This window comes from Aedes aegypti, chromosome 1, assembly GCF_002204515.2.
Source record: "Aedes aegypti strain LVP_AGWG chromosome 1, AaegL5.0 Primary Assembly, whole genome shotgun sequence".
Taxonomy (NCBI): Eukaryota; Metazoa; Arthropoda; class Insecta; order Diptera; family Culicidae; genus Aedes; species Aedes aegypti.
This window is the reverse complement of record NC_035107.1, coordinates 236,025,996-236,038,890: the sequence shown is the minus strand read 5'-3', so window position 1 is coordinate 236,038,890 and position 12,895 is coordinate 236,025,996. Positions and strand designations below refer to the sequence as shown.

Sequence of the window (12,895 nt, the reverse complement as noted above, 5' to 3'; positions counted from 1 at the left end):
TTGTCAATAACTCAGAAACAGCAGGTTGTGCAATTTTGACGTCTTTGAGAGAGTTGTTTATTTTATCAAAATTAGAAAAACTTTGCCAAACATGCCAAGTCTCTAGAACGTCAGATTGTGGCGCCACCTATGCGGACGATTTACGAACTATCCGTTTATGTCAGTAGACGGTCCTCGTTGTTACAAAAAACTTTGCCGAAGACACCAAATGCCGGAAACGCTTCGTTACCGAGATATTAATTTTGTCTCACCATATTGCGTCCCTCGTCCATAGTGCATTGGAGAGCATTGAAATAATTCCTATATGAAAATATAGAGACAATATGGTGCTTATTTATTGCCTGTGGGCATCAGGTGTAAAAGCATCAATGGTGCAGTAATGAGGGTTTCTTTGTAGTGTAAGTGTTCTTTTTAGGCTTGTAAGCATTTGTAGTGCTATTATCATTATTACACAGGCATTACACTTTCAAGAGCTTATTTTCAAGAGCATGGATCTGGAGAACCAAACATCCGTTTGAGCTGAAAACCAAACCGATTGGTCACCACCAGCTAGTGATCAATCGATTAAGTTTTCAGCTTCAGCTTAAACGGATGTTTGGTTCTTCCGATCCGTGCTCTTGAAAATTTGAAGTTTGGCTTCGATTCATCTTCACCTTAATGGATAAGTTTTACTACACTTCCTTATAAGAGAACTATTTCTCACTGAAAATATGCTCCTCTTGTACATTGATTCAAAATGAGAGCATGTTTATGGCTCTGGGAGTAGACGTTTGAAAGGGACTTCACTCCCAAGGGTGTTTCCCAGTTCTTAATAAAAAAAAATAAACACTTGATAATAAATCTTCGAGCTGTTTAGTAGAATACCTATAAGTAGATGAAAAAATAGAATTTAGTACTATACCATTTAATTTCACTAGAGTTTGTATCCTTTGAATTAAATGGTATAGTACTAAATTTGGTTTTTCATCTACTCATAAACACTTGGTTTTTGTATGACGATTTGGTTGAAATGTGTCACTGAAATATGTCAACAAATTACCATGAAATGGCAATCAATTGCAATTCAGTTGACACTGAATTCAAATCTACTTTATGCTTCGGCAGTAGTGGTGCTTCTCTAGTTCGAGGTCAGCAAAAGTAGCTCAGATAAATTTAATTGTGAAATTATTCATTTGAATAGTATTTATTCGTGCTGTTCGGAGTATGAAACAGAATGAATGTTCGGCATTTGAATTAAAAGGTTGTTCCATATTTTTACGTAAAAACAATACTTAACAAGTTTAAATGAACATTTTTATCGACACACGCAACAACTAACAGTTGGACTTTGCGAAGAAATAAAAAAATATGTATCAACTATTTTATGCCTATTAGATGCAATGGAAGTCACTGTTGTTCAGTGTTCTTAATTAAGTCAAAATGGTATATAAACCTATAGCCAAACATTTCAACGTAAAGTAAAAATACAAATCGAAATATAAAGTTTTAATTTGAGTCTTTGGTACATTATTCGAACAGTAGCACATATCTACTCGTTTAACATTATTGTTTTCCTCGTTACCAAACAAACTCGAAGCACTCTAAGAGCAAAAACAACATTACTATGTTATCGTTAGCCAAACAAACCAAACCACAGATACCAATTGTCTTCATATGGCATATAGGCACCCAAGTCCAATCCATTTACCTCCATTAACACTTTCCAGAGTAAAGACAAGAAATGGACAAGACCATTCCCTCACAAAACACCTATTGGACGCCCCATTTCTCATCAATAAAACCGTAAACAGTGGTCTTTCGTCAAGCACATAAAACTTGGATTTATTGGTAATCCTATCGCGTTACGATCGCTCTGTCTTGCTGACCCCTCTCGCCTCTAGATCCTGGCACTTTTGGGTCTCCACTTTAGCTCAGACATCCTATCTACCCCCGGATGGGTTATCACCGAATTTATATTCATCATCATTCTGATCTCTCAATCTCAACCACACGCCTCCGCCTCCCCTCTCTTATATTCACATAAAGTTCTAGTGCATCCAAGGGAAACGAATACATCTCGTGTTTAACACGCATCATACGTAGCATTTAGCAATTTGAGTTTACACACCGAGGTTCCAGTATCACATATAGATTTGCATGGGAATGAACATTTTCCATTTTTCGTATTTTGTTTGCTGGTTGCTTGCTTGGCAGGAGAATAAACTTTTGAGTGTCAATAACGGAACCGTGAGAAATGGGATTTTGTTTCTTTACCGTTAATTGTCAGTACCACACAGGCACATGTATGTGAAGTATTTCTCATAAGAAAACATGAAATAGTGAGATTCGATTGTACTTGATTACCGGTGCCATTGCTATACATGTGAGAGTAGGATGCCAGAGAAAAAAATATGTTGGAAAAGTTATGGTGCTCAAATTTAAAATGAAAGATATGCTTATAATAGCATTTGTTTTTTAACAAATTTATTTTCTCAAAAATCGCTCAGAAGTTTCGCTAGATCAATTTATGAAAAATTATCATTCCTAGATGTTTTCAAAGCCTACGATCCTTCAAATATTTTCTTATTTTCTCAGAGTATTATTGTGATATGATATTTTTTTAAATATTCTATATTCTTGATTACAGAACTTTTCTTATGATCAGTGTTGACATTGTTCAGATCTTGTAGATCATATGAAATGACTTTCCGGAAGTTTTTGGATGACTAAGAACTTCTGTCAAGATTCGCAGTTGAATAGTTCGAACATTTCTGATCATGTACCAAATTCAAAATTCTGTAACAAATCATGCTCAATGATGATCAGCCTCCTGACTATATTAATTCTATCTTTTTTACAAAAATATTCGCTAAAAAATGCAATCGGATAGGGGTGTCAAGCTTCAACATAAAAAATGGTATGTATATTGAACTTTTACAAAATAATGATCTGGAAGCGTTTATAACTTTCAAAACGTTTTGTAGACAAGAAAAATGAATGTTTTAAAAAAATAATGTTGCACTAATGATCAATAATACTCATAGATAAATCAGAAAATAATAGGATTTGAAAACACAACACGTTTGGAAAGTAACATCAATAATTACTTTTTTTATGATCTGGCTAAACCTACATACATTATTTTAAGAAAGTTGTTATGTCCTACAACAATGCAATGTATGAGCACCTAGGGTTCAGCACCACGACTCTTTGCACACTAATTTTTCCTAGAGCACCCTTATGTGAGAGCTTTCTTGATCCATTTTCCGGCTTTATGGCAGCCACGCCAGCACACCCCATCTTTTATGGCATCGTTGTGGTGATTTACAGAAAAGTTTCACTTTCCTGCTCCTCGACGACACTGCTGGCCAGGCTGTTGATTCTATCCGGTTTCACATTCACCTCTTCCACCACTGTGTCGTTTGTGACGTGGCCATTCAAACTATTGGCACGGGATTGGTCCATATTAGTACAACTGCTAGCCACCTGACTGAAAGTTGTTCCATTCGTGTTCGATGTGGTATTGAGGGTGGTGGTTATGGAGCCCCTTGCCGGCACAATTTGGATCGTATTTGTCGGTAATGAGTAGGTCATTTTGTATTGTTGAGCACGTTGGGTACACAAACCGTAACTGAAATGGAGGAAAAGCTCTGTTTTAGTACGAAAAACTTGTATACAAGTTAGATACATGGTGTGTCTGAAACTGTGAATATTTGAAGACCTTCAAATCACGATAACGTTGAAATATTTTCAATTTTACGGACAGATGCGTAAATACTACGTCTTTCAAATCGCAAGTGTAGATCAACCTACATTTATTTTTGTTAATAACAGTTTCAGACACACCGTGCATTACACCCCTACTTGGATAGCAGCGTGAAGAAGTCCTTCCGGTACTGCATCGTCAGAATAGCGTACAAGTATGGATTTGCACACGAGTTCAGGGGATAGAAAAACACCAGCAGAATTTTGGACTTGGTCACATCAATCAGCGGATATCCGGCAATGGCTGTCAGTCCGAAGAAAGCTATCGGTGCCCAGCAGGCAAAGTTTGTGAAAACCAGAAGTGCCATCTTTTTCGCCACAGTCATTTCTCCGCTGTGAGTTGATCTGGCAGCCTGGCGAGTTTCCTTGCCGAGTGAAAAATAGATCTGAGCGTAGCAGATGACGATGATGATGAAGGCCAATCCGTTGATTCCCAGCACCGTCAATAGATAGGCAATATCCCAGGTGTCACGAGCTTCCATGGGCAAACATATGCTTGTTGATGAATAGTTGCTAATGCCAAACAGCGGGAAGGCAGCCATTACGGCGGAGTAGATCCAACCGGCAATCATGATATAGGTGGCCGCCGAAAGTTTGATGCGTTTGTTCAGGTAGATGGCGTGAGTGATGGCGAACCATCTTTCCAGAGTGACGATGGTCAGCGTGAAGATCGATAGATGGCTCGCAAAGACAGTTAGGAAGCCAGCCACCTTGCAACCGAAACCTGCAAAATGAGAAGAAGAATATTAGGCCAAATAGTTTTTAGAGTAACGATAAAGTGGACTAAATCCGTCCTTACAGTTGTGCAATTGTTAATTCTAATAGCTATATTCGTGAAAGACCACACCAAGCGACATACCAAATCATCCTCATTGGAGATGGAAAAATTGATTCAATTTTGGGAGTGGATCGTTGGTGAATCATTCACAAAAGTGAGTCGACTCTTTTGATAGATTAAGTGATAACAAAACATGTTATCACACATCTTTTCCATAACAATTGCATAAAGTGTGCGGCAGTTAACAAAGTAGACTTTCAATCATATAACATATTTTATATTGTATGCGGTGTAGGTTTAAGTCAGAACACTCATCTATTGAAAAATGTGGTTTATGACCAGAATATTCAAAAATTGATGATTTAGTTATTATTCAAGTGCGCATCGTACCTTCGTGCTGTGCGTACATGAATTCTCTCTGCTCTTGGAAGTTTTCTTAAAAACTACCTAAAGCAATAAAACAGTACTTTTCAGTGCTAAAATTAAAAACGGTACTTTCAGTGCTACTAAAACAGTACTTTTCAGTACTATTTCCTACTATTGATCCCTTTATGACCCTTGTTTGGACCCTTGCCTTCGATTTTTCGTTGGACCCGTTGGCGAAAGCTAGCGGTGATAATCCTTCTTGGACACTGTCTTGAGAAAAAACCTCTCGAAGGTCACGTCTTCTTTCGTTTATTAATTAAACAAAGAGTGCCGCCTATCGTGGTCAGTTGTTCCGAATTTGGGGGATTTAGGCAGGAGATCTTGAACTCCATTAGGGGAATCAAGGTTTCCTTCCAAATCGCAAAGAAAGGAGACTTTCGCGTTTTGCCGGAAACTCTTAAAGATCGCGAAATTCTTCTCAAACATCTTGAAGAGAAGATGCACAATTTTTTTACTTATGACGACAAAACTGAACGTTTGTTCAAAGTTGTCTTGAAAGGTCTCTCAAGTGACTATAAATCACTTGAAGAGAGAAAAGAGAACCCAATCTGGCATTGGTCGGAAAGGGCTTTCTCAAGAATTTTATTTAGTTCGCTTTAACAAAAAAGAACTAAATAACATTAAAGCTTTAGAAAAAGCAAAACTTTTGTTTGATGTCCGTGTGACATGGGAACATTTCCAGAAACCTGGAGGAAATTACCAGAACCCCACTCAGTGCCGTCGGTGCCAAAAGTGGGGTCATGGTACAAAAAATTGTCGCATGGATTCTAAATGCATGATTTGCGGAGATTCTTCTCACGCCAAAGACGTCTGTCCAGTGAAGGAAGATACCGATAAATTCTTTTGCGTCAATTGCAAGGGAAATCATAAGTCCAATTATTGGTCTTGCCCTTCGCGCAATAGAGTCATTGAGGCTCGTGCCAGGCAGATGAAAGATAATATCCGTTACGATAACGGTCGTTTCCGGAATTTCCCTGGTAGAATATCGAACAATACTCATCTTTCAGTTAACGATCGCTTGATCATGAATCATACCCATCAGGAAGATCATAATCATGCTCATTCACAAACAAATTTTAATCCGTCGGGTAGCCGTTCGAATCTTTCAATTTCGAATGTATCTACCCACGGAAAATCCTTTGCCGATATCGTAGCAGGAAATTTGAACTCCTCCCCTGTTCGTTCCATGAGTACCCATTCCACTTGTTTCAAATCAAATGGGAAAAACCCTACCGCCACAGGTAGCTCTTACTCAGCTTCTTCGTCTACCGAAAATTCTAATGGGAAATCATCAAATGGACCCACTTCAAGTGATATGTCTGCCTCAGATTTTAATTTTCTAACTGAACAATTGAATCTAATGATTGGTGCAATGTTCAAAGCCACCACTATGACTGAAGCAGTCCAAGTTGGTGTAAAATTTACAAATCAAATTGTTATTGGATTACGTTTTTCTAATGGATCCAAATGAAAATTTAAATATTTTAAATTGGAATGCTCGTTCTCTGAATGGTGAAGAGGACGAGCTGTTTAATTTTCTTACGGTTAATAACGTGCATATAGCAGTTATTACCGAAACGTATTGAAAACCTGGATCTAAACTCAAAAGAGATCCTAACTCTTTTGTTTATCGTAATGATCGACTTGATGGGGCATGTGGGGGAGTTGCAATCATCATTCATAGGCGTATAAAACATCAACTGTTTTCGTCTTTTGAAACTTTAGGTGTTTCTGTTGAAACACAGTTATACTATGTATATACTTTCATAGCTGCCTATTTGCCTTTTCAATGCTCTGGACAGCAAGGTAATTTGCTCAAAACTGACTTGCGAAAATTTACTCGCAATAAGTCAAAATTTTTTGTCATTGGTGACTTTAATGCCAAACATCGGTCATGGAATAATTCTCAAAGTAATTCCAATGGCAGAATTTTATTTGATGAGTGCTCTTCAGGATATTTCTCAATTCAATACCCTGATAGCCCTACATGTTTTTCCTCTTCTAGAAATCCATCTACGATTGATTTGGTCTTAACCGACTCTAGTCATCTTTGTAGCCAATTAGTTACTTATGCTGATTTTGATTCTGATCATGTTACATTTCAAATATCGCATGAAGCGATTCTCAATCCTATCAGCTCCACTTTCAATTATTTACGAGCCGACTGGAATATATATGAAACGTATGTTGACTCTAATCTTGATGTTAACATTTCTTTAGAAACTAAACTTGATATTGACAATACCCTTGAAACTTTAACAAATTCCATTGTTGAAGCGAGGAGCATTGCAATTCCAAAATGTGAAGTAAAATTTGAATCCGTGATTATAGACGATGATCTTAAACTCTTGATCCGTCTTAAAAACGTGAGGAGAAGGCAATTTCAACGCACTCGTGATCCTGCTATGAAAATTATATGGCAGGATTTGCAGAAAGAAATCAAGAAACGTTTTTTCCAATTAAGAAACAAACATTTTGAAAATAAGATTTCTCAATTCGACCCTGGCTCTAAGCCCTTTTGGAAATTATCTAAAATTTTGAAAAAACCTCAGAAGCCAATACCGGCATTGAAAGAGGAAAACAAATTATTACTAACTAATTGTGAAAAAGCTCAAAAACTTGCTATGCAGTTTGAAAGTGCGCACAATTTTAATTTAAGACTTACTAGTCCAATTGAAAATCAAGTTACTCAGGACTTCGAAAATATTCTCAATCAAGAGAACGTTTTCGAAAATGCCTGTGAGACTGATTTGGAAGAAGTGAGAACTATTATTAAAAAAATCAAAAATATGAAAGCTCCTGGCGATGATGGAATTTTCTACATCCTCATCAAGAAACTTCCAGAAAGTAGCTTATCATTTTTAGTTGATATATTTAACAAATGTTTTCAATTAGCATATTTTCCTGACAAATGGAAAAATGCTAAGGTTGTTCCAATTTTAAAACCAGACAAAAATCCTGCAGAAGCTTCTAGCTATCGTCCAACCAGTTTGCTTTCTTCCATCAGTAAACTTTTTGAAAAGATTATTTTGAACAGAATGATGGCCCACATCAACGAAAATTCAATTTTTGCCAATGAACAGTTCGGATTCCGCCATGGACATTCGACCACTCATCAACTTTTACATGTAACAAATTTGATCCGTTCCAACAAATCTGAAGGCTATTCTCCTGGTCTTGCTCTTCTGGACATAGAAAAAGCATTCGACAGTGTTTGACATGAAGGTTTGATTGTAAAATTAAAAAACTTTAATTTTCCAACATACATTGTTAGAATAATTCAAAGTTATCTGTCAAATCGTACACTTCAGGTTAATTATCAGAACTCCAGTAGGTGAATTCCGGCGCACATTTTCTTCGAAGAGAAGAAATTTTCTTCCATAATCCACCAGCAAGAAAATTTTCTTTTCTTCGAAGAAAATACGCGCCGGAATTCGCCTACAGATCTGAAAGACTTCCTGTAAGAACTGGTGTTCCCCAAGGCAGCATTTTGGGACCAATATTATACAATATTTTCACATCTGACTTACCTGAGTTACCTCAGGGATGTCAAAAATCTTTGTTTGCGGATGACACAAGCCTCTCCGCCAAAGGACGAAGCCTGTAGTCGATTGCAAAAAAGTTTGGATATTTTTTCTTCATACTTGCAAAAATGGAAGATTTCTCCTAATGCTTCCAAAATTCAACTAATAATATTGCCACATAAACCAAAAGCTCTTTATTTGAAACCTTCAAGTAGACATGTTGTCACGATGAGAAGGGTTCCAAAAAATTGGTCAGATGTTGTTAACCCACCGTCGGTCGCCCTAGTGTACTGAGTACACGCACTTTGCGAAAAGCCGAAAAACACGTTGAAAATCTCTTCAAATTGATCCGGGTGTTGGTCCTTTTCCAAGATCTACTCTTCTTTTTGCTTGTACAGAAGAAATTTTCCGAAAAAATCAACGAAAAGTATTCGAAAACATCGTGTTTTTAACCTAAGTTTTTACGCGTGTACTCAGTACACCAGTGCGACCGCTCGTGTAACTTTTTTTTTTACCGGGCCCGTCACACGAGTGGTCGCATCGTGTACTGAGTACACGCGGAGCCTTTTGATTATAAATCTAAAACTAGGCAAGATAGAGTATTGATGTCTTCGGCAAATTTCTTCAGTTCAACGGTTCCAATTGGTCAGTGGACAAATGAAACTTTGGAAACATCCTCAACTTCCAGTGGCCATCGGATTGTTCCCCGGGGGAACCGATGAAGGGGACATTTTGCAATGCAACTTCTCGAACCCAAATATCTCAGGATCTAGATTGTTTAGCACGATGGTGTCTTCGGCAAAGTTGTTCAGTAGGTCAAGGACTAACATGTGATAGGCCGCTTGTTTCGGAATTCTGCCACCAGTTGGCGCTAGTGAGCATGTAATTTTTCAAACACAGATATCTCAGAATCCCGACTACCTAAAAAGATGCGGTCTTCGACAAAGTTGTTTAGTATGTCATGCACTAACATATTATAGGCCATCTAACTTGAAATTCTGTTATCAGATGGCGCTAGTGAGTACACAATATTTCAATCACGAATATCTCTGGATCCTGATATTTTAGAAAGATGGTGTTTTCGGCAAAGTTGTTCAGTAGTTCAAGGACTAATATGTGATGATTTGTTCAATTCTGAATTCTTTCACCAGATGGTGCTAGTGAGCATTACATTTTTCGAACACATATATCTCAGGATCCCGATTATCTAGAAAGTTGACGTCTTCAACAAAAGTATTTTTTTGTTTATTAAAGACACTTTACACTCAAAGAGTGCATTCGTGTCGGAAATTGTATTTGTTCATTTTACTTATCAACAGCGTCTTACAAATTAAGTACATCTTTTTTTCGATCGTGTATAGTGCACCTTCCATTAAGAATCGGGTTTCTGGTCGTCCTGATTACACGATCTCTTGGCAGTGTTGAGTGGGTGATAGGTCATGTGATAGGCCACCTAACTTGAAATTCTACTACCAGATGGCGCTTGTGAGCATGCTGTATTTTGATCGCGGCAATCTCAGGATAGCGATATTATAGCATGATGGTGTCTTCAGCAAAGCTGTTTAGTAGATTAAGGACTAAACATGTGCTGTGGTGTTTGATTAGAAATTCTTACAGAACACGGTTTGTGTAGTTTTTCGAAAGCATATATTTCAGGATCCTGATTAGGGAAATAAAAGATTAGAAAGATGATGTCTTTGATGAAGTTGTTGATCACGGGCCAACTTGTGAGGGGTAAAATATACTTGAAATTCTTCCACATTCAATTTAAAACGCAGGTGGTGGCTAGATTTTAAATACTCACATCAGGCTACACTACAGGTCCTGATTCAAAGTTTTCTAATACAGTATCTCGAGTTCCCGATTATTTTAAAACTTGACGTCTTCGTCAAAGTTATTAAGTAAGCAAAGTGCTGACATGTTATGAGCAATTATATTTGGAACTAGTGGACCCAGCAAACTTCGTTTTGCCATCAAGTAGGCTGTTGAAAAACGCCATGAAACGTCCCGTACAAAATGACAGTTCCGTTCACTCCCGTTTTTCCGACTTTTGCGTTCAATATCATGGGCTTTTTATATACACAAACACGTCGGAACACTTCAGGAACATAACAATGGAAGAATTTTAAAAATCCGATAGCCCGTTCTAAAGCCATTTCGTGACATACAAACACCACTCCATTTTTATTTATATAGATTATGTAATTCGGCGCCAGTGAGCATTTTATTTTTTAAACATCTTATTATGCTGATATTTGAGCTATCAGTGCACGTTTTGTCAAATGTTTAAATATTTCGCTATCAATGAATCAATAGAATTCTAGATTAAAATTGAACTTCTTTTTTACGATTAGCCCATTGAACGAATTTCTGATGAATACATTGATTATGCTTGCGTGAAAAGACTTCGTAAAACGCACAGAAGTTCTCACATAAAACGCACTATATCTACGCGGTTTACAGGTAGAATCATCTCGGAAATTCTCATGATACGGTGAACCGAATATATGGAGATCCGTACACACTTAAGTATACAGTAATACAAGTAATTACATTATGTCTCCGACATCAGCAAAACATTTCGCCGAGAACCCAAGAGCTGAGGCAAACCGAATTTTTCACAACATAATTACTGTTCGGTTTTGGTAACATTTGTTTTCGACCCCAATGCAATGGGTTTCCTAAATATGTTATGATATAGCATTAATTATGAACAATGTATATAACAAAATCAATGTTATAGGACGATTTACTATTTCAATATCTAAATAATTTGACTACAAAACTGAGTCACAAAAAGATCGTTTAATTTCGGCATGCTTCGGCGAGTTTTGCTGCACTGGTATATTTGCATTAATTCTACGACTGGCGTGAGGTGACAATTGTCGATGTCGTATAGCGTATGTGGCCCATCACAAGTTTATACTAGATTTACTGATCCATTTAGCTGAAAACTTCATCTTTCGATGTAATCGGGTTCCTCAGATGTTAGCGATCATAAATCTGCATGCTCACTAGCGCCACCTATTGGATGAGTTTTAAAACTTGAGGTCTTTCGCATTTAGGGCCTAAATTTTAGGCTTTCATCTAATGAACAACTTTGCTGCAGATGTTATATTTCTTAGTAATGAGGATATCTCAGGACATTTATTTAGGAATCAGGATCCAAAGATATCTGCGTTTTTAAAATTCCATGATCACTAGCACCGTTTTGTGGAAGAATTTCTAATCAAACGGCACATCATATGTTTAGTCCTTGATCTACTAAACAGTTTTGCCGAAGACACCATCTTGCTATAACATCTCAATAGCGATAGCCGCGATCAATATATAGCATGCTCACTAGCGCCATCTGGTGGTAAAATTTCTAGTTGGGTGGCCTATCACATGCTAGACCTTGACCTACTCAACACTTTTGTCGAAGACGTCAACTTTCTAGGTAATCGGGATCCTGAGATATATGTGTTCGAAAAATGTCATGCTCACTAGCACCATCTGGTGAAAGAATTCCGAATTGAATAAATCATCACATATTAGTCCTTGAACTACTGAACAACTTTGCCGAAAACACCATCTTTCTTAAAAAATCAGGATCCTGAGATATTCGTGATTGAAATATTGTGTACTCACTAGCGCCATCTGATAGCAAGTTAGATGGCCTATAATATATTAGTGGATGACCTACTAAACAACTTTGTCGAAGACCGCATCTTTCTAGGTAGTCGGGATCCTGAGATATCTGTGTTTGAAAAATTACATGCTCACTAGCGCCAACTGGTGGCAGAATTCCGAAACAACGGCCTATCACATGTTAGTCCTTGACCTACTGAACAACTTTGCCGAAGACACCATCGTGCTAAACAATCTAGATCCTGAGATATTTGTGTTCGAGAAGTTGCATTGCAAAATGTCCCCTTCATCGGTTCCCCCGGGGAACAATCCGATGGCCACTGGAAGTTGAGGATGTTTCCAAAGTTGCATTTGTCCACTGACCAATTGGAACCGTTGAACTGAAGAAATTTGCCGAAGACATCAATACTCTATCTTGCCTAGCTTCAGATTGACAAGCAAAATTGCTCCGCGTGTACTCAGTACACGATGCGACCGCTGGTGTAACTTTTTTTTGAGCGGCTGACGGAAGGTTAAGTATCTAGGGCTCATGCTAGATAAGAATTTAACTTTCAAAAATCACATTGAGGGCATTCTAGCCAAATGTAACATATATGTAAAATGTCTCTATCCCCTTATTAATAGAAAATCAAAGCTTTGTCTTAAGAACAAGCTTTTGATATTCAAACAAATTTTCAGGCCAGCCATGTTGTATGCTGTACCAATATGGACTAGCTGTTGTAATACCAGGAAGTAAGCTCTGCAGAGAATTCAAAATAAAATTTTGAAAATGATTCTTAAGCTTCCTCCCTGG

General features: G+C 37.6%; 1 protein-coding gene across 1 annotated transcript in view; it reads right to left on the bottom strand.

The window, feature by feature from the left end:
- Positions 1–1,795: 1,795 nt before the first annotated feature.
- Positions 1,796–12,895, bottom strand: part of LOC5564685 (follicle-stimulating hormone receptor) — a 159,581-nt gene continuing 148,481 nt past the window's right edge. Inside the window, exons 15-16 of the mRNA XM_021837304.1 lie at positions 3,844–4,468; positions 1,796–3,610 (exon numbers count right to left, since the gene is read on the bottom strand). Of these exons, the coding sequence (XP_021692996.1) occupies positions 3,304–3,610; positions 3,844–4,468 (932 nt within the window). The 3' untranslated portion in view covers positions 1,796–3,303. The remainder of the gene's footprint in view (positions 3,611–3,843; positions 4,469–12,895) is intronic.